At 28.0% G+C, this 24,136-nt stretch overlaps 1 protein-coding gene across 1 annotated transcript; it reads left to right on the top strand.

Moving 5' to 3' along the window:
* Positions 1 to 4,916: 4,916 nt before the first annotated feature.
* Ptpmeg (protein tyrosine phosphatase Meg) lies at positions 4,917 to 16,480 on the top strand. Its single transcript, XM_015517812.2, has 18 exons — positions 4,917 to 5,308; positions 9,265 to 9,448; positions 9,528 to 9,656; positions 9,726 to 9,768; positions 10,029 to 10,196; positions 10,264 to 10,384; positions 10,449 to 10,536; positions 10,617 to 10,769; positions 10,853 to 11,109; positions 11,323 to 11,493; positions 11,832 to 11,976; positions 13,164 to 13,331; positions 13,472 to 13,592; positions 14,151 to 14,408; positions 14,586 to 14,699; positions 14,775 to 15,010; positions 15,593 to 15,877; positions 16,072 to 16,480. The coding sequence occupies exons 2-18, from the start codon at positions 9,296 to 9,298 to the stop codon at positions 16,156 to 16,158; spliced, it is 2,697 nt and encodes an 898-aa protein (XP_015373298.1). The 5' UTR covers positions 4,917 to 5,308; positions 9,265 to 9,295; the 3' UTR covers positions 16,159 to 16,480.
* Positions 16,481 to 24,136: the final 7,656 nt, after the last annotated feature.

Below are 24,136 nucleotides of genomic sequence, written 5' to 3'. Positions count from 1 at the left end.
CATATGAATAAGAACCTTAATCTCACACAATTCATAAATTGTAATCATATATATATATTATATATTTGTATACAAGAAACTGTTGACCTGGTCACAAAGTAGCTTAATAAAATAATAACAATCACATAAGTACTTATAGGGAAATCCGTAACACATGCTAACTGCTCAAATCAAACAATTCAACATTATTTATGAGGAATCTCGTAAGATAGCAGAGATGTGAATATGACATAGTCATGTTAACACCTGAGCACCTTCACGCCACTCATATATCAATACCTATTTAATGTACACTTTATAATCTTGCTATAGAATTAAACATTTATTTATTCAGTATTGAAAATTGTTTATAAACTATTATTTTAAAAAAAAAACTACTAATATCTGGATACCTGGCACCTCGCATACAACATAAGTATTAAACACATGTCTAACCACGGGGGTAACTTTGATGATTTGTATGGGGGAAACTATTTTATTTTTGATTAAGAAGACATTACACCTGCATGACGTGTTGTCTTCGTCCTACAATTGCGTAGCTTAACAAATTTTATGGTCAGCATATTAAAAAGAAATAGTTAAATATAAATATAAAAAAGCAACATTAAATTGTATAGATAGATTGTACACCAATGTTTTGTAATCCGAGATCTGCACCTTTTGCTTTTAAAGAAAAACTGGAAAATGAGTTAGATAGGTTACAAGAAGAAGGGATAATATAAAAAGTTGAGACTAGTGAATGGTGTACTCCGCTTGTGTCAGTAATTAAGCTTGATGGATCAATATTACTATGCTGATTATAAAACTACTGTTAATAAATATTTGATAAATATTAACCACCCATTGATTAGAGTTGAGGAAGTTTTTGTGGCAATGCAGGGAGGAAAAACATTTTCTAAATTAGACTTTTTGAATATAACCAATTAGAACTATGTGAAATGACACAGGGGTTATTAGCTTTGAATACAAGTAAAGGTATTTAAATAGTTAAAAGGTTACCTTTTAATACAAAAACTGTTAGTTCAACCTTTCTGAGTGTCATTGAAAAAGTACTTATAAGAACAAAAGGTGTAAAAAAATTTTAAATTACCGAATTGTTACAGCTTACAAGTAGTGTAAACAAGAAAACTTATATAATCTTAAAGTATTTCAAAGGTAACAAAATACAAGGTTTCTTCTTCTTCTTCTGGCTTTCATAACTCTCCAAGAGTTTTTGCCGCCGTCACCAAATCACTCCATTTATCACGATCCTGCACAATATCTCTCCAATCCTGTACTCCAAGGTCTTCCAAGTCCTTTTCTACAACATCCATCCATCTCTTCCGAGGACAACTCCATGGCCTTTTCCAATTTAGTACTATTTTAGTTACTGCATCAGTATTCCACCTCATGACATGTCCTAGCCATTGTATCCTTCGACTCTTTATGAAACCATTAATTGATACTATTTTTAATTCTTCCTTCAGTTCTTGGTTGTACTTCCTACGCCACTGACCTGTCCTGAGTCTCTTACCGGGCCGCATATCTTTCTCCATATTTTATTTTCAAAAATCTTTAATCGACGTTCTGTTATATTAATTGTAGTAGTCCAAACTTCGTTACCATATACAAGTATCTATCTTATGATCGATGTATAAAGTCTTATTTTTGTTCGTTTTGAAAATAATTAAGACTTAAAAAACTTTAACAATGCGAAAAACGCTCTCTCTGCTTTTGTTATTCTCGTTATTCTCATGAGTCCAATCATTCTTCGTATTAAGTAATGTAACTAGATACTGAAACTGTTCGACTTTTTCATATGGTAGCGTCTCAAATACATCTAACGATGTTTCTATGTCTATTAGTTCCATTAATTTTGTTTTGTCTGCGTTTATGTGTAGCCGTATTCGTTGTGCTGCATTATCTAAGGTTTCAGTAGCTGTCACTGTATCATCCAATGAGTTTTCTATGATCTAAGATCGTTTGCAAAACCTAGCACTTTTATATGATATGCATCAACGCCTATTGCTCTTGCTTCGTTTTGCAAAACTCTTACTGCCTTTTCTAGGGCTATGTTGAATAATAGTGGGGGATAGTGCGTACCTACCCCTGTTTTAGTCCCGTTTCAACTTTAATCGCTTCTGACACCGTACTTTCTACTCTGACTTGGTACTTACAGTTTGGTTAGATTTATTTATTTTTTTTGTAAATCCAAATTATTCCATTATATTGTACAGGCTATTTCTATGAATGCTGTCATAGGCTTTCTTAAAGTCAACAAACATTTGTCACATGTTTTGGCGATATTCATATTTCTTTTCTATTATACGCGCTACTATTATCGATAACTGCTCTATAGTTGACCTCCTTTTCGAAAACCACTTAGGTACTCACCTAAGCATTCTTCTGCATAAGGTATTAAACGGTTAAATAGAATTTTGGAGAAAACTTTGTATGCTGAATTCAGAAGGGATATCCCTCTATAGTTGCTGCATTCAGTTTTATCAACCTTCTTAATTCTTATGGAGTGGTATAATTATTGCTTCATTCCAGGTTTCTGGCATTAGTTCCTCCAGCCATACCCTATGACACATCCCTCCACCATATTTTAAGAGTTCTGATGGTATGCTGTCGGAACCGGGTGCTTTCTAATTTTTAAGGTTCTTAATTGCTTCCCTAACTTCTTCCTTGGATATTTCTTTCACAAAAGGTTCCGCTTTCTGATATTTTGCTTTTTCTATCGGGTTTTTAGGTATTGTGCCATTCAACAGATCAACAAAGTATTCTTTCCATCTTATAATTTTTTTTCCGTCTCATAAGTATTGTTCCCTCACTATCCTTTATCCCAGTTCTCTGTGTCCGAGGCTGATTTTTTGTTGGTATATAATAACATACGACTTTTTACAAGGTGGGGTTGTCAACCCCCGACCTGGAGGACCAGGGTACACCAACCAATGCAGGTCAGGGTAGGGCTGCTGCAATGCACCAAGGTGCACAGGGCGATGGGAGCGCCACTTCACTTTCCCTACGCCTTACAAATACAGGGTTTAAATTAAATAAAAAAAATTTGATTTTTCAACCAAAGATTAATTATCTAGGACATATAATTGGATTTGAAGGTATCGAAAGAGATAAAATTAAAGTCGAAGCTATGTTTAAGGCAGTAAAAATTAAAAGTTTGATGGATGTTAAAGCGTTCAATGAAATGGTAAACTATTATGCCAAATTTATCAACTATATTAGGTCCTAAACTCCTATTTACAATCTATTAAAAAAAGATGTTAAGTTTGTGTGGAAAAATGAGCGTGAAGTGGCATTTAATAAAACAAAATAAGCAATAGCATTAGAATCAGTATTAGTACGTTACAAACAATAATTAGATGTAGTATTGTCGTGTAATGCACCAGAATACGGAGTGGTATTTATGCATACTTTTGAAAGTTATGAAAAGCGACCAGTAGGGTGACGTCTAGAATCTTAACAGGGGTTGAAAAGAAATATTCTGTAATTCAGAAAGAAGCTTTAGGAGTGTTCTGGAGTACAAAAAATGTATAATAATATACTCGTAGTTACATAAAAATGTATGTCGATGTATTTCGACTAGTTATTGCTGTTAAAAAAAAAAAACCCGGTCATTGTAAAATCAATGCATCTATAACTTAAAATTTCGTTAATTTTCGGAGAATACTTTCACATCTTTACTTAATTTAATTTTTGAATATTGAACCGATCAATACGCTGCTGCTTCATAACGTTGCTAAATTTAGAATGGCTGTGTCAGGAGACGATGGACGATGTGTCGATGTCATTGGTAGGATTGACGTAGACTATTTAATATCTGAATAGTGGGTAGATGTAGTAGCCAAAACTTTTCAGCCTGTATAAGTGTAGAGAAATAGAAAAATAATAGTTTAAAATCTATCGCATTCGTCTCAAATGAACGACAAGTGACAACGATATTATTAATACTTAATAGAGATATTTTAATTCATTTTAATATATTAAATAGGTAGGTAGGTATCAATTAATAATTAATATTGCCATTTATCAACACGACAGCTATGAGATCATCCATAAGTCATTCCGAAGTAGTGGGTCATAACTCTTAAAAATAAACGATAAATTAATAGTTTTGAAGTTATAATATTTTCATTCATTATTCATATTCAATTTTGTTTGATTGATGTATTAAACATTTTGAAGGTACGTATTTATGTTTTGCATTATACAGTGTTAAAATATCGAATTATCACAGCAGGAGATGCCAGGGATTTACAACACTAGTACAGACGTATCATAGACTAGACATAGTACTGGAAAATAAAAAACTACTACGACTACCTATAACTTGGTTGTAGTAAACTATAAAAATAGTAAAGTGTAGTACAGTCTACAGACTACATAGGTACAGTAGTAACAGTACCCACTGAGGTACCTAAAGTCCTAAACTGAGTAAACTGAACGTCTTCTACAACAAAGTGATCAGCATTGACTCATATACTTTCATATACTTATATATCATTGAACTCTAATTCTAATACTCTATAGTCTTGGTATATATGACAATGTATTTAATATTTATATAATATCAATATTATCATATTATAGAGTTCAATGGTGGTCAGTCGCGCAGACGCGCAGTGCTACAATTTCACAATGATAAACAGACAAACAGTCAACACTTAACACCGCGTCGCCGCCGCATCAAAACCAAAATATGTCACCAACTGGCAACTTATCGTTAACCAAACTAATAAGACGACAAAGTTCCGAACAGTCAAATGTTCACCGTTGGCCAACGGTCAAACGCGCAAGCCACGACGGTTCTAATGTCGATCAATTGCTGGCTACCCGTTTTCATCGAACATTTTTTTCGTTTTGTGAAAAAAATCACTACTTACTACTTAGATAACGACGTGAACGGTGTGATATAAATTATTATTATTTGTTTACAATTACAATCGTTTTTGATTAATTGTACACGATTGGGATTTTTTTCACCATTATTATTATTACTATTATTATTTAATTATTCATTAATCAATAATTATTATTTATTCTTGAAAGCTACTGTTCCTCGCGAATTTAATATCTCCATTGCAACACTACATCTAGCTATCGAACAACGATTTTCACTGTTGCTTAACAATGCATTTGATATGTTGTTTCGCTACGAACATTTTGTCCGATATGTTTTTCTACTAAATCTTAAACTATTGAATCCGTCAAGACTATCTTCGAAAAGTTTGACACAACAGCATCTGCATACAATCATGGACTCAGAGCATTGCACGTACATCTATCAAAAATCAACTGCGATTTATCTGTGGTTAGTTATAAATAATATTATGATTATAATATATATATATTTAAATTTCACCCAAACCTTGTATTTAAACTTATTTATGCTAATAACATTTTTATACAACAAATTATGTAAATTAAGGAATTTTATAAAAGCATATTAAAAGGATAAGTAAGAACATAAATTTAAAAAAAAATGCTTGTGTTATAAAACATTTAAAATTTGAGTAGGTAGTTTTATGTTAAAGAATATGTTATTTAAATTACTTAAGTAATCTTTGTGTAAATTAATTTTTTATCATAACTAACATATTATGGTGTAGATAAATGAAATTACCGTTATAATTGTTGTACATGTTAATCATTAGTGTCATCCAAGACATTTTTTTTTAACTGCGCAACAAGATATTATATTATAGTATAGGTAGGTTTTTGAATTTTAATTTATAGACAAAAAAAATTTTGGTTTTGGACTGACCTTAGCAAAATCCATTGTTATTACTTATTTGAAATAATCAGTATTAACTTAATAACATACTAAAATGCCAATTAATTTTAGCTGTAGTTATATAGATAGGTATATATATTTACCTAACACTGTCCAGTTTTTTTGAGATAAATAAAAATATTATTTATTTATTATCAATCATTACTGTTTAGTATTTAGATACTTATTATTATAATGTTGGTGATCCAAAATACATACAAATTTACATTGGTACTTGCTATATATTTATTTATTTATCCATTGTAGTTTATATGGGTTCGCTTTGGTAATCACAATAAACATATTATTGTAATATATTAAATAAAGGTATATTTCTACTTTACTGGGCACCCAAAATTTCGGATTTTTTCTTATGGAATCTTATGTATTTTTTAATATATATATAAAGATGTTATGAATTTGACATTTTTGAAAACGTGGATCCAACATTTAAAGTTTGATAAACATTTGTATACCACTGTTTTTGAGCATTTTTTGATAAATTTTACTGTAGGTACATTTTAAACATTCATAAAATCTTAACACTGTAAGTCTAGAATCTTAACCACGACATAACTATAAGTTTCCTTACAATGTATAAATTAAAAATTTGGTGGGATGGTGAAATTAATTATGAAATAGTCATAAATCAAAATAGGGAAGTTTTTTCTGATACCATATTTTTTTTGCTTAAAATTAGTTTAAAAGTAGTAGCTTCAGTTATATTTTTATCTTATTTTATTTTTGAGTAATTGTCAAGGGCACAATTATAAATAGCTAATTAATGAAGTATTTGACTATTGATTTTGCAATGGTGTATCCGTCTTTTTACATTATTTATTTATTTATTATCATATTTTCAAGTCTGTAAAAAAGTATAACTAATTTAATTGGAAATTGAACAGATGGTAGTTGAATAGGTATCTTTTTTTTTTTAATTTGAAAGTAATCTAACTGATAAATAAAAGCAAACTGATTTAAGCTTATTAACAGCAATTTTTAATAACATTTTTGCTCAATAGTTTAAAATTTAAGACATCTGAATAAGATAGTTTTACTTTTAATTATATTTAATAACAATTATAGACATTTATATTGAATTGAGATAAATGATGTCTATTGCTAGGAATCCTTTGGCTTAACTTTTATTTTATTTTATATGGCACTAGAATAAAGATGCTAGTGTCACACACAAATTTATGTATGGATTAACCTTGTTGTGTACAATTTAACAAGTATTTGTAATGACTAATAAACAATTTTTTTTTAGCATTGTTTCATTGTAAATAATTTGTTATCACAATATTATTTGAATATTTCTAATTTAATTTGTTAATTCAATAATTATAAGTTGTTATTATAATTATAATATATTTATTTATTATGCGTGTGTGTGTGTGTGTGTGTGTTCATATTGTGTATAATATGAACTTTTAATTACAATTGTAACACACAACAGTTTAAAAATCTAATATTGGTATATTTTACATGTTATAGATTAATATACTTTTACCTAGAAAATGTGTATACCTTTTCAGTGTCCATATGCTTTAATATTGAAGTGAAGCAAGAAATGTGTTAGTTTTACACTGTTTAACGTCTTTCTGTTAGTTTTTCATTAGTTAACTAACCCTATTCAAAAAGTACCAATAAACAGACTTAAAATTGTCACAAATAAATTATTTGAATATAATGAAAATAATACTATAGTTTTGAAAAATATTTATCCTAAGTATAATAATCTTTATTCAATGACTATTTATTTCAAATATTAAATTATAAATTATGTAATCGTGTTAAAATAATTATTAAGTTTATCATAAATTATGGTATATTAAAAAAATTACAAATACAATGAATAAATATAGTTTCAAAAAAATAAAATCTTTCATAAGTGCTTGAATTTAATATCTAGACAACATTTGTGAATTTTATATGAAAACATATAAATTATTTTATAGATAAAAATCTTTATAATTAATTTTAATTGCTTAGGCATGATAATTCTATAAGCAAAATATTCCTTATAAGTTGTTTTGTCGTCATATCACAAGTATATAATAAATTTAAATTTATATTTTCAAATTTGGACAAATTTAGATTTGTATGAGAATAACAATGATTTTAGTTAAAAATAAAAATTGTTAGGGGACTTAAACTATTCATTATTATTTATTATATAAATTTTTATTTACTATGCACAATTTTACTTTAAAAATATTTTAAACACGGTTCTATTGGACGGTACAGTGCAAAAGTCAATTTTATAAGCCCATGGCATGATCTTTGTAATAAAATTAGAGCTATAATTTAAATATATTGCGAGATAGTCTCAGCAATACAATAATTTAATTACAAATATCATATCAAATATCAAAATGATGTGTTCTTTATTACTCATTAGATAAGCATTAATTATCTAAGTGTAAAATCTTAATATTTTACAATATTGTGGTATATTTTTGAAAATTTAAGTCATTCAAATTTCAACTGATTTCAAAATTATTTCTTCATTGTCTAAGAAATAAACAACTATAAAAATATAAAATTGTTATTTTTGGAATTTTAATTTTTTTTTAAAAAAATCACTGTGTTTTTTATCAACTGAATACCTTTCAACCAAATTCCATGCATGCTTTGATTTTTTGATCTGTTTTTAAATTACAAAATAAAATGTTTAAGCTTGCCTTAAATGCGATGAAAAATAATTAGAAAACCGGCCCTTAGTATTCTCAGAACAATTATAATATCCCTATTTAAAAATTTTATCTTAAATACCTACTCAAATCAATCCCTGAATAGCATAGTAATATAGTTTAAATATTATTTATAGTCGGCATCCAGTTTAATTGGTGAATTCTCAATAGTGGTTATCTAAAAGCTGTGTATGTCAAATCTTCTTCTGCTGTATGTAAATAAATTTGAAAGAAATGTTAAGGGACTTAAAATTATTTACCATATTAAATGGGATTGTGTATACATAATTTGTACTTTCATCACTGCTTTAAATGTGGTTAATGGTATCAGGCCAGAAAAGTTTTGAGTACCACTGGCTATGGTAGTGGATATGAAGAATTAGTCACGGAAGAGTGGGAGGAAATGCTTATTTTTAATGTGCCCGACTATAAAATAATTTATCTTTAACTAATTCATTTTAGGCTACCTATATGCTGATAAATTATAAATAATCAAATTTATGTTTAAGTAGTTAGACAAATATTTTTTTTAGCCTGTGCAAAGTAAAAAATCTAATCTAATAAACTAAGTATGTATTAGTATAGTATTATGAATTAGATTACTTTCATAATATACATTTTTTTTAAACATGATATTTGTCATGATGGGTATTACAATAGTAAAAAGTCTTGAAAGATTTTAATTTTAAATTAGTTTAAATTAATTTGGATGTTTGTGCGTATACTATTAATCGATCTTGTCCACATATCCATATATCTATAATTTGTATACTAATATAATTTAAATTATTTTTATAGAAAATTTCTTATGGATTACTTATGACGTATAATGATAGAAGGTGTGTCAAGAAGGACCTTAGCAGGATCGAGTGGCACATACAATGTTCGTGCTACCGAATTGGCTATAGATCGAGGTCGTTTAAAATCGATCAATGCCACTGTTGTATTTCTTGATGACACTCAGCATTGTTTTAAACTTGACGTAAGTATATTTAATTAAATACTTGTATTAGTAATATTTAATTATGTTATAATTTATATTCATAAAATAAAATATTTAGAAACGAGCTAAAGGTGAAGCATTACTAGAAGCAGTATTTCAACACTTGGAATTAATTGAAAAAGATTATTTTGGTTTACAATTCACTGAAAATGGAACAATTCCATCTGTCACAAATACAGATATTTTGGTATGTTTAATAAATTATTATTCAGCAAACTAAAATTGTGACTAATATTTTCATTTTTAATACCTTTAGAGATGGCTGAATCCAAAAAAAAGTATTAAAAAACAAATGAGAGGTAATTTATTATTATTATAAAGCAAATAATCTAAATACATTTTTAGCATAAAATAATTTAGTCTTGTTAATTTGAATTTTTTTGTGTTTAGTATTTTAATAGTTTTAAAAAATCAACATAAATATATTAATATAATAGTTTCTGATATCAAAATGATTAAATAAATAGCTACATAGCTACATTATTTTTAATTCTAACTGTTTATTGAATTTCTAATACATTTTTTATGTTTTATTTATTATATTATTTAATGATTTCAGGAGGATTTTTTTATTTTTGTGTAAAATTTTATGTGTCTGATCCAAGTAAACTTCAAGAAGAATATACACGTTATCATTTGTATTTACAATTACGAAAAGATATTTTACATGGAAAACTTATTGTATCTCCAAGTACTGCTTGTCTTCTCGCCAGTTACACTGTTCAATGTAATTTTAAATTTTTAAAACAAAATAACTTATAAGGTATTGATTAAATAATAATTAAATTTTTTAGCTGAACTTGGAGATTACCACCCTGAAGAACATAAGCCTGGATATATATCTGGCATGGTTCTTATACCTGGTCAAACAGAGCAATTGGAAAATCAAATTTCTGAATTACATAAACTACATAAGTAAATTATACGTAAATATAATATAAACATAAGTATAAATTTATTATACAATTTTTAATTTTAGAGGTCAATCTCCCGCTGATGCTGAATTTAATTTCTTGGACCATGGAAAAAGATTAGATATGTATGGTGTTGATTTACATAAAGCAAAAGTGGGTATTTCTTATAATAAACTTTTAAATTTATTTCTAATATATTAAATAATAATTTGTTATGTTTTGTTAAATACTAGGATTCTGCTGATAAGGAATTAGATATTGGAGTTACATGTAATGGTTTAGTTGTATTTCAAAATAATATTCGTATAAATACATTATCATGGGCAAAAATAGTAAAAATATCATTTAAGCGAAGACATTTTTTTGTTCAACTAAGAAGAGAAATGGTATAAAAAAACGTCATTGAATGTTTTACTTTTATAAAATAGATATTTTATGTTTGAGAGCTTACAAATTTATTAATTTACAGTCTGAAAACTATGATACGGTATTGGGCTTTAATATGATGACATATCGTTCATCTAAACATTTATGGAAATCTTGTGTTGAACATCATTCATTTTTCCGGTTAAATCAACCCATTTGCCAATCGAATAATCGAGGATTTAGGCGATTATTACCAGGACCATTTCTTGGTTCACGCTTTTCATATTCTGGACGAACTGAAATACAAACAATAGAAGAGAGTCGTATGTCACAACCACGACCTCATCGAACATTTCTTAGGTTATTATTATTATTTTTGTATTCAATCATTTAAAAATTATAATTTAGTAATTTATGTTTAACTTGTAAAATAACAACTATTATGAATTTTTATTGTTTTATACTATTTTGTTCTGAAATTTTTATAGAAATAATTATTTATATCCTATGATTTTTTTGTAAAAAGACTTTATTTTTAAAATTAAGTTCATGAACTAAATTGTTTGTTTTTAGATTTAAAAGTAAATACTGTTCTAAACAACCAGTTAACAACAATATTGAAAGTAAGAGCTCGAAATCAATTCTAAAATCATCTGCTAAAGGTTCACATGATAATAAAGTTAAGTCAGTTGATAAAGAACCAAGACCTGCTTGGGGTCCTACTTCATCACTTGTATCAGATGAGTAAGTACAACATAGCTGGAAATATTTGAGTTTAAAAGAATTTTCTAAAATCATTTCAAAACAGATTAAACTGTTTTGAAAGGAATAATTTTGTAAATAGTTTAAATGATTGGTTTATTTGTTTATTTTTTCAATAAATTAAAATTGAATCTTTAATTTTTAAATTTATGTCTGTGTAGCATAACATTTTAGCATTTAGCTCCTGTATAAAATTATGTCCATCATTTAAATAAAAACTGTATTTTAAGATGTTTTTTATATACGTTTGTTTGCTTTAGTACAATTATAATAAACTATAACATTAATTTAATTTTCACATTTTAATTATGTTTTTTCAGCGAAGGTGGATTTATATCTTCAGCTGTTCGTCCAAGTAGTAGTAGTAGTGGAACCGGATTAGCAGCAACTGGCCGAAATTATGTTGATGATGATATGTCTAGTAGTATTTATGATATTCCAGCATATGATACAGAATCTTCTTTGGTAATATTTTATAATTATAGTTTATTATAAAGCTTAATTATCTAAATTAATAATTAGAATTAAGAGAACGTAAAACTGGAATTTGTTGTCTCTATCAGAAAATTGTGTAACATGGTAAATTTACACTCAGCAGATCATGTGTACTCGTAGCTTTGTTAGTTTAAAAATTAGAGTGAATTGACCTCTTATGTAACTTGATGGTAAGAACATTATCTGTGTTTGTTACAATAATTCAGTTTTTAAGTCAGTTATAATTTTAATTTATTCTTATAATAAATTAAACTGTTGTAAAAAGGCAAAGTCAAATATAAATTATTTTCTTATCATCAAGTTTCATGAGAGGTCGATTTACTCTAATTATTAAGCCCACAAAGCTACACGTGATCTGCTGAGTCTTAATGTACTATGTTTCTACTTGTAAGACAGAAACAACAAATATCAGATATGTTCCTTCAAGCTATGATTAATGACATTGACTATTTCGATAATCAAATAATACATTTTTGGTGGAAGAATTGTTCTATTTAAACAATTTAAATTTGTTAACAACTAAAATAAAACATCAATTTGTTTAATTTTGGTTAAATAGTATTTAATCATATACACCTATATTATTCCTTAAGAGGACGCTACACTCGCATATGTTGTCTTCGTCTTACAAATGCGTAACGTAGCAAATTTTATGCTCAGCAGATCACGTTTAGCTCCGTTAGTTTAAAATTTAGAGTACATTGACCTATTACAAAAATTAAAGGTAACATTATTATTGTGGGCATCTCGTAGGCTTTTTATTATATTTTAATTTTAAAATGAGTTATGAGTATTTTAAGATATACAAACAATTTACAATTTTAAAATACACATAACTCACTTTAAAATTAAAATATAATAAAAAGCCTTCGAGATGCCCTCAATAATAATGTTACCTTTAATTTTTGTAAGAGGTCAATTTACTCTAAATTTTAAACTAACGGAGCTAAACGTGATCTGCTTATCATAAAATTTGCAATGTTACACACTTGTAAGACGGAGACAACATTGCGGGTGTAGCGTATTCTTAATAACAGTACTACATATTATGCATAATTTAAAATAATTTTGTTGTTGGATTATTCCATACACAAAACTAAAGCTTCATATAAATAAAAAAAAAATCCATCTTTACCTGTATCATCAATATATTATAGGGTTGCGAAAATAATGTTGTTTGCATTCATATGAATGCTGATGAAGAAGGGCGATTTGGATTTAATGTAAGAGGTGGCTCAGATTTAGGATTACCAATTGTTGTGTCCAGAGTTGTTCCTAACACAGCAGCTTATCGAACACAACCTAAGCTATGTGAAGGAGATCAGGTTAGCATATTTTACTTGTATTAATAATATTTTATAACTTAATTTGATATTGTTTACTCAATACACAATAGAAGTTTTTAAAGTAATTTATAATTTATTTTTATTACATTTTAAATTATTAATAATATCAAATCATTTAGGTTTTAATGATAAATGGACAAGAAGTCAGTGAGATGGTCCATGACGATGTTGTAAATTTAATTAGAGCAGCTAGAGATGTTGAACACGATGGAAAATTAGTTTTAACAGTACAACAAAAAGGTATATATCATATAAAAATGTATCTTGAATTGGGATTAAAATAAAAATTACAAGTTTGAATGGCTAAAATAAGATATTTAATCAAAACAAGTTTTAAGATAATGTGTTGAAAATATACTTAACATTAAATTGTATTTATCTATATAGTATTTTGATAACTTGTAATGTTATTTTATTTTATATTTACTATAAAATATCTTCACACATTTTAGAAAAATAAATTTTAAGTCTTCTTTAAAAGATTCATTTTTACACTATAACTTGGTAACCATGTAAATAAAATCAGTGATGTGATATAGTAATAAATAGATTAACTGTTATTATGACAAAATATATTTAATTTTATTTGAGTATATAAATGTATTAGCATTTTAAAATTTTGATTCAGTCACTAAATATTTCAATGTAGTAAAATATGTATTTTTATATTTGAATAATTTAATGTTACTCTACTAATTGTTTAATCATCATCCATCTTTTTTGCATATTATATTAACTATTTGTGTGTATTTTATAATGTTTAAAAATAATCATTCCAAGTTATGTTATAATGTACAGGTGATGATGATGATGATGATGATTGTTTAAAAGAAAAAGAAGAAGAACCTTTATTTCAGTACATACCAGAATCTCCACCAAGTGTTATGTCATCTGATCCATTGATTCAATCTATATTACTGCTTGGAGATGGTTTAGCTAGTGGATCTTTACTAACACAGTTTGAACAGCTGTACAGGCATAAACCAGAAACTACAATGGATAATGCAAGAACCTCTCAAAACATACACAAAAATAGATATCGCGATATTGCTCCATGTAAGTAAAAATTTTAATTTGTAGACTAAAAAATTGATGAAACTTCATACAATATATTATTTCATTATAATTTACCTACTATAGAAATAATATTTCATTTCAAACAAAGAATGTTTATTGGTTATTTATTGTTCTAAAATGTAATTTTATACTAAATATTCTTTTAATATTATTCAGATGATATAACTCGATATGTTATCAAAAACCAAGACCATGACTATATTAATGCCAATTATATAAATATGGAAATACCGGGTTCAGGAATCATTAATAGATACATAGCAACACAAGGTTTGTAAATACATACTAAATACATGGGTTATTAATTATTTGAGTTAATACTTAGTTTTTTTTAAATTTTAATAGGACCACTTCAAACAACAATTAGTGATTTCTGGTGTATGGTATTAGAATCTCGTAGTACTTTAATTGTTATGGTCACTGCACTTGTTGAAAAAGGTCGTCAAAAATGTGCCAAATATTGGCCACCAATCAATGAATCATTAGAAGTTAATAGCAATATTACATTAAAACTGGTGTCTGAGGAAACAGATACTTCTAACATTATTGTTTACCGTCAAATAGAGTTAACTGAAACAAGCGTGAGTATTCTTAAATTATGATGTCTCATATGCATTTGTTTTTTCTCTTTTACAAGCCATTCATATTTAGTTTTATTAGTTAAAATATTTAAATAATGAATTTTACTTTCAAACCATAACTTGTTTAATGTTTAATAAATTCAAATATATTTAAGTTTTGACATTAAACAACAGAATAATTTTTGTCTTACTTTATGTATTTTTTAAATTTGTTGTTCATAAACTGATTTTAAAATAAATGTGCATGCAAGTGTCCGTATCTAAGATAGATAGTAAATTGTATCGTTGATAAATAATGATATCAAATCGTATTAATGATAATTACTATTCACATAAAGACAATTTGTGCACCTGTATTACCAATGAATGCTAAACAGCTTATGTAGTGGATTGAAAATAATACCATGAAACAATATTCGTAGGATTTTTAACTAATTGATGCAATGATATTGAAAATATCTAACAAAAAAATTTTATTTTATCTTAACTAAATTTATGAGCCACATTATCCTAAGCAATGATTAGTAGTTTAACTTTGATATATGATCCGTACTTAATTACTTTTAAAATTAATTTTTACAGACTAATGAAACTAGATCTGTTACACAACTTCAATATAGTTTATGGCCCGATCACGGTGTACCAGATGATTCAGATCGCTTGTTAAATTTAGTAGGAGCTGTTCGTAAAGAACGTGCAGGTGTCGTCGAACCTGTTGTTATACATTGTTCAGCTGGTATTGGACGTACTGGTGTGATAATATTATTAGAAACTGCATTATGCTTAATAGAAGCAGGTCAACCCGTTTATCCACTTGAAATTGTCCGACAAATGCGTGATCAACGAGCTATGATGGTACAAACTTCAGTAAGTACACTATAAATGGAATATACAACATACATTTGTATATACATTATACATTTATCTTTTTATCGCGAAGATGAATTTGGTGCCTGTGTCATTTCCCTCTTATAATGTCTTTAATAATTAAAAAAAAAATAGGCTATTAAGAGATAAAATACTATTATTAGTTATTGCTAAATTATTGTTTTTATTTTTAGAATCAATATAAATTTGTATGCAGTTGCATACATTATGCATTTACACAAGGTATTGTGAAACCATTGCCAGAATATAGTCAACAATAAAATAATCCTTACACTGGTGATTGCAGTTGAAAAATGTATTTATTTATTATATTTATTTTTAAATATTATGCTTTTTTTTATTTTTTGACATTTAAACATTAGAACAATTTCATAATATATCATCATTGTTTATTGTGTACAATGACTTGACTGCATATTAGCATCTACAAATTTTCTTTATAGATTTATTATTTTTAATTTCTTATTTAATTAATATTTCTTTCTTTCCCTTTAATTCTTAATTTATATAAATGTTCTTTACTAACTTTATTGCGTTGTCTAAGTTCTATTTATTTTCATAAATATATTATTGTATTTTAAATATATATGTAATTTATTTGCCCGTGTTATTAAAAACTCTTTGTTTGCAATTATTAACTAATAAAAGAAAGTACTTCAAATTATGTTTTATGGTTTTTGTGTTAATAAAAATACTTCTGTTTTTACGTTTAACTTTTAGATGATAAATGTATTTTAAAGCTGCATAATATTTATAACTAAGTACATATACAATCTTGAAGTGATGTTTCAAAGTATTATTATGTACACACTTGCATTTATATTACCACTATTTAGTAAATCACACAAATAATTTATCTGTAAATGTTACTATATACAAAAAATATTTAATTGTATTCTACTTTAAGTACTAATAAAATAAAAAATTAATATTATGCAATTATCAAAATTTTAATGATTTAAATTTAACTATTAAAGAAAATAGTATTATATCAATATATGTGTTAAATGAATATGCTTTTTATTTTATACAACTATATTAATATACTTATATATCATTTTAACAGGTGAATGTACCATTTTATTATTTAGTTAAATACTTTGTACATCTAATGGCATCAAATTTGTTTTTAAATGTGGTAAATATTGTATTATTTTTATACACCCATTTTCCCTAGAAATTCAAGGAATATAATATATATTAGCAAAAACTATAAGATAAATGATTTATTTTGTATTAAGTTAACCTTTTAATTTAACCATCTCGCAGATACCCAGTACTAATACTTAATACAGATGACTCTCGGTAACTCAAAGTTTATGAGGAAAAAAAATCTGACTTACTAAAAATGTCGAGTAAAAAAATATGTTTATTTTTGAATTATTTTACATTAAAGAAATAAAAAAATGTTTTCCTACATTTCTACTAACATATTATCATTTTTAAAGAATTGGTGTAAAGTTGATTGTTTTTGTTCATTTAAAGCATTGTTCTTAATTCTATTTTCTAAAATACCTAGTGGTTTAAATAAATCTTCCATTACTTCATTGCCTTCAATATATTTACGTAATGTTTCTAATGCAAGTTTCGCTTCTTTTTTTGTAATGGTGAATTGTATTTGTTGGTCTTCAATTTCTTCTTCGTTACCTTCGTCCAATATATCAGAGATTATATCGTTATTAGTCCATTACCCACAAATCTCCTAATTTTCATCGACAATGACGTATGGTGTAAAAGTTTCATTAAGATTTATTTTCTCGGTTAATTGATCCCATTCGTCGTTATTATCATCAGAAGGTTCATAAAGAATATTTTCAATCGAAGTTCTAAAACCTGATTTTGTAAATCAGTTTACGATTGTTTATTTTTTTAGGTGTCGTCATGCTTTATTGCATAGCCGTACAGCATCCAAGATGTATCGACTGCTAATACAGGTAATATACTGATATTAACTTTAGGAGTTGATACATGTTTGGAAACATTGCTGTCACAGTTGGTTAAGGTTTCAATTGCATTTAATGGTCTGAACTTTGGCGCAACTGTTTTCCACTTAGACTGCCATAATGTAAATTCAGCTTCAATAATATCTTGATAACCTGGTAAATCGTCTTCATAAAATGGAACAGCTGGTTTTAAACACGAAAATGGGTTATCAACAGCCAAGGACGGCAATACATACTGTAATGACTATTATATTTTTATGAGATAGAAAACGTTGTTTTAGTGAGCAAAGCAAATCATCTAAGTATGGAATAAATATTGTACGTCTGTAAAATTCTTCAATATCTTTAAAAGGCCCATTATTTCGATTTTTTTGTCTACCACAAATACGTGGCATAGTTTCATTAAAATTTAACAAAACTGAAATACTTTTTACTCGAAACTCGACATTTGAATTTTCTCTAATATCTTGAAGTTTCTTGGAGACTTCGGATACACTTTCAAATACGTTTACTAAATCTATATTCTTAGTTTGTAAATACTCAGATAAATTGTAAGTAAAACTCAATAATTTATTTGAAACATAGATAGCTACTTAGAATTCTGAAAGTGTTACGAATGTGCTCGTTTTATTGATTTCTTATTTTTTGAATCATCTTCAATTTGCTTTAAAGCAGAAACTATTGGTTGCAAAAATTCTTTAAAAATCATTATAGCCTCGTGACGCAAAACCCATATAGTTTCGCACAGTGATTTAAGTTTATGTGCCTGAGTTTTTGGATTAATTTCTAAAACTTTTTCTTTTAAAATGTGGGCTCTTTTTGCGGAATAATGAAAAAATGCACAACATTCTGATACAGTTCCAAAAGCATTTCGAATATCTTGAGTCTTCGAAGCGTCAGATAAACAAAGATTCAAAGAATGCGATATGCAATGAGCCAATGAGTGAATAACGCTTTAGGATATTTTTTCCTCACAATTGCCTGTAGACCATTAAAAGCATCCTACATGGTTACCGCCCCATTATACCCTTGACCACGCATTTTTTCTAAATTCAAATCAAGGTTTTTCAATGTTTCTAGTAAAGTGTTAGCTAAACCTTCTCCTGTTACATCCTGAACAGGAATAAATGCTAAAAAATTTTCCCGAACTATCATTGATTCTTCATCTAGGTATCTTATGCATACTGAAAATTGTTCGATTCGACTAATATCAGTTGTTTCGTCAGCGAGAACAGAAAAAAAACTGGATTTTGATATTTGTTTAACTATTTCAGATTGAATTAGTTCTCCAAAAATAGTAATTATATAATTTTGGATTTGAGGACTTGTATACATAGCATTCAAATCACTCATTTCTAGATGGTCTTTTAAAACTATATCACCATTATTGGCTCTAAATCGTAGGAGACAACGAAAATTTCCATCATTCTCAGTAAGTTCATTCATTTCAATTCGGCCAGAGTCTGTATGCCCTCTTAATGCAATCTGTTGCCTTCCGCATAATCGAATAGTCTGAATAATAGGTTTCAATAATAAGTTTAAATAATAATAATAATGTAGGTTATTAATAATAGTAATAATAGGTTTGAATAGTAATAATTAATAATGAAAAATAGGAGGCTTGCCCAGACTCGGCTGCGACAAGACGCTAACAAAAAAAAACCTAAAAAAAAACATACAAGAAAGAATCATGTGCTTTGTCCAGACTCAGCTGCGACGAAGTATAAGAAAAAATAACTTCAAAGAAAAAATTTGAAGATAATACATGCGATGACTGCTCGGCAGTTGCACAAAAAGAGAACGAATTACGGAAAAATAACCGACGACCAAGACGTAGGCCGTCTTTTGCCGGTGGACAGTGGTTACCGCACAGCTGTTGCTTATAAGTCCACTGCCACCAACATAATAATAAAATTAATATCAGAATAATACGGAGTAAGTTAGAATGGGCAGGACACGCAGTTAGGAAGCAAGATTCAATGGTTCAAAGGGTACTCCAAGAAAACCCAAAGAGAAAAAGACCACTGGGTAGACCAAGGCTACGCTGGGAAGATGGAATTAAAAAAGATTTCCTAAGTGCTGGCGGAGCGGAATATGATCACATGGACTGGAAGGAAGTAGCGGAGAATAGAGAAGAATGGGAAAGGATTTGTTCTATGGCAAGATGGTCTCAAAGGCCTTAAAAAAAAAAAATATCAGAATAATAATAATGATAGTGTTCGAGCGTGAACAGTACATTTATAGTGATACAATTTTTTTACCAGTTCTTTTGGGTAATCAGTTGCGATTTGCTCGCAAACGAGCAACACGTTTGTTTCCGCTCTCGAGTGTCGTAGTACACGTACCTACGTGGTGTTATTTTCAGTAATTCATATATCATCAAAAATGCTAACTACGCAGAAAAGACATTGGTAATTGAGTGTTTACATTGTATACTTAAGTAAGTCACATGCAGAGACGATGCTAGGATTTTCGGGGCCCCTGTTAAAATAAATAACAGTCTATGTGTAGTCTTCTGAATGCTAAAGACCCTTTTGCACCCCCTAGTAGCACCAATGATATTCGTTCTATGTAGTAGCCTGTAGGACGATTAGTCGTTGTTTTATATTACGCCTCGGAGCACTATAGTAATTCGTATCAATTATACATATTATTAAATATATTCGATCTTATTATATTATTTACCTTTAGCTTCTGTGTATCTGGTGTACTTCAACAGGTTATGGGCCCAGTATAGTAAGGTAAATAACAATAAAGTCGTGTATGTTTGATACAATAATTATTGATTTACGAATCGCGTGTTTGTGCACAGAGTACAGACAGTGCACAGCAACAATAATTCGCGAAGTATAGTGCAGTGCAGTGTGCAGAAAGAAATAAGAGCAACTCAGGAAATGCGTTGGTTGGTGTACAATCAAAGGACATCAAAATCAGCGATTCAGGTTCTAGCGATCACATGACCAACAAAAGAGAACGGTTCAGTAACTATTAGTCATTTGAAGTTCAGTTACCAGTACGTATTGGTGATGGCAAACATATCATGGAAATTGGCAAAGGAAATATAAATGTTCAAGCGAAAATCGGTAATAAATGGGTTGACAGTCATTTGTCAAACGTTTTACATACACCTGATCTTAAGGTAAATTTGTTTTCGTGTGGAGTGTGCCTTGACAAAGGTATAAAAATGATGACAGACAGTGATGGATGTACATTTAAAAGGGATAATCAAATAGTTGCTATTGGAGTTCGTGAGAATAAAATGGGGGAATGCACCTAGATTCACGATTAAATTGTAAACATTATGTTCGCCAGAAAAATCTTCAAAGTTCAAATTAAACTGAAATTAAGGAAACTTTATTGGCTGATCGGTACACTTAGAATTAGATCTCGCATGCAAACTTCTTTTTTATGTAGTGATAATTAAACTAATATGGACCTATGGAACACAGCTGTGGGACTGTGCCAGTAAGTCCAATTTTGATATTATCCAACGTTGCCAAAACATTGCTCTCCATACTATTGTCGTAGCATACCGGTACGATATAGAAATTACATTATTCACCAAGGTTTGATGATGATCGTCCAGAACGAGATTACCAAGTTTGCTTGAAAACACGAGAAAAGACTAGATAAACACAACAATCCACTAGCAATTCAACTACTTGATAATTCTCAAGACATTAAGGCATAAGGCATCTCAAACGCCGAAGACCATATGACTTAGTATAAATTATTAGACAAGGCTGGGACCTCTCCATTGGGAGTGATAACCCAAACATGTTTTTTGTTTATATCTACTAAATATTTATTCATTAATTTATTAATATTAATATTTAATATTTATGTACACCACTTAAATGTATTGTTAAAGATCATCGATCGTTATAATAAAAAAGTCTTCGGGTGGTTTTAATTAAAAAAAAAAAATTTCTTTCGGTAAAATATTTTCAAACTATTTATTATGCATTGGCCTAATGGTTGTAATACAGACGTAGTATTAGGATGTAAAAAGTACACTTTAATATCATTAAAAGTCGAGTTAAATTGTGTATAGTACAAATGTACAATTATCAATAAAAAGTAAGATTTTTCTTTTCTTGGAGACCACTTTTTTAATCTAATTTCATCAATCACAAATTTAAAATTTCAGACATCATCCAGAAAAAATAACTGCCTTGATAAACTATTTTTAGTACTAAATTTTGATAAGAAAATTCGAGATATCGAAAACTTATCAAATTAATTTTCAAGTTAACAAGATTATTTAAACATTAAGTGTTATTTGAAAGGAAATTTGAATTATTCGAGATACCGAACATTTCGAGTTATCAAGGCGCACATACGGAGGTGCCAAGGTGTGCTTAGCACCCACATCTAATTTTAAGCTAAAAATATTGTTTAAAGTGTAAATTTGCGTTTATAAAAATAAGTTAATACCAGTCGTTAACGCATTATGCCACAGACATACATACTTCATATATATAATATATATACAGTATTGGTTATTTGGGTTTGAGATGTTATTAATTTATTATGTTAGGTACTTATTTGTAATCATGGCTTAAGATAAACAGGTTACGAAACTACCCAGACTATACAACAGAAATGATGCCCAAAGATTCTCGTATATAAACAGCTGATGGCCTGTGTGAGAATAGTAGCTAGCGTTCCTGCGGCCAAAAACAATTTTATTTATTATCAATGTTATCTTTAAACATTTACCCGCGAATTTTCATTATTGGATAATGGATATTTGGCATGACAAATTATATATTATTTGTCATGATGTTTGGGATTTAGGATAAAGATTACAAAAATTAATCTGCAGGTACTTAGCTCGACAACTGTGCAAAAAATCTAAGTGTGAAGTATGTATAAAAAATTTAAAGAGTGATGGTAATTTAGGTATGGAATCAGAGTTGGTAAATTTAAAAAGTAAAGGATTTCTAACTCATCCTAGTGGTAATTTATATAAAATATTAAAAGTATTGGAAACTTGCTTTTGTAAACATGCAAGTGCTGGTGATGTCTTTGAAAATACTTACAATTAATTTTTTCTTCATGTGACAAGCCTAACATTCTCATGTTTAATTCATAAATATGAAATCATTACAGATATCTTCACAATATACATAACAATGCGTATGAGGCAATTTACATACGTTGAAAATCAAAAATCAAATAAAATTAATAGAGCCAAAAAGAAACTTTCAAAACTTGTATCCAGTTAGGTTAATAAATATTTAAAATAAATGTTTTATATTATCATTTATACGTGTTATATTTATATATTTTAATTGTTTATTTATGTAAAACATAAAAAAAAATCTTAAAATAATGTGTTGTTTACTGGGTAAGTTAAAACTAAAATACATGGCAAAATCAAAAAGTATCATGGAAAATTATAAATAAGGCTAAATAGTACTGCATGGAGCGCTGGGTATCATACTCGCTGGTATCCGAGAATTGGTTACGTACTAGTATGGTGCAATCTAGATTTACTAATCTTTCATCTTTGTATATAGAAAGAGAACTAACGAATGGATTAAAAAATGAAAATATCATTGACAAATTTGCAAAAGAAATCTAGAAAATTAGATTTATTATAATCTCTTTCTAATTTGTTAATTGTTTCAGTTTTTATATTTATAAATGTGCAATATATTAAATAATAAAAATTTGTTGTTAACTGATTTCATATATTAAAGTTATGTATTCAGTGTTGGTTATAATATATAAGACAGAAAAAACATTGTTTATTGAAAACCAATTATATTAAAAATTATATTTTGTTTTGTTTTATTTTTTTTTAAATTTAATTATTTCTAATTTTATTTGAAAATAATAATGTATATTTTGTATAATATTAATCGCACGGGGAGGGGGGGGGGTGAAACCCCCACGGGTCACTTTAAGGTAAAACATTTTATTACTCCCTAGTTTAAGACTTAATATGCACCTATAGTCGACTGTAATATATTATGGTGCAATTTTATGCTACACAGCAATTTATTATCTCCATTTTACCAAATGCATAACAGCAAATTTAAGCTCAGCAGATCACGTTAAGCTGCTTTAGTTTAAAAATTAGTGTGAGCCATGTGACATTGTGACCTATCATGAGACTTGATGTTAAAAACATTATCTGTGTTTGTATGTGGGTTTAAGCATTTTATGCTTTCTCTTTCTGACCTATGTTAAACATAAACAAAACGTATTTATGCCGAACCTTTTTTTTTCTATGTTTTTAAGTAATCTTAGAGTAAAATCACCCATTAAAAAGAGATAGAATATA

This window comes from Diuraphis noxia, unplaced genomic scaffold (assembly GCF_037042655.1).
Source record: "Diuraphis noxia isolate RWA-SAM2 unplaced genomic scaffold, SU_Dnox_SAM2 contig0001, whole genome shotgun sequence".
Taxonomy (NCBI): domain Eukaryota; kingdom Metazoa; phylum Arthropoda; class Insecta; order Hemiptera; family Aphididae; genus Diuraphis; species Diuraphis noxia.
Note: the sequence above shows the minus strand (reverse complement) of the source record. Positions and strands in the feature narration are given on the sequence as shown.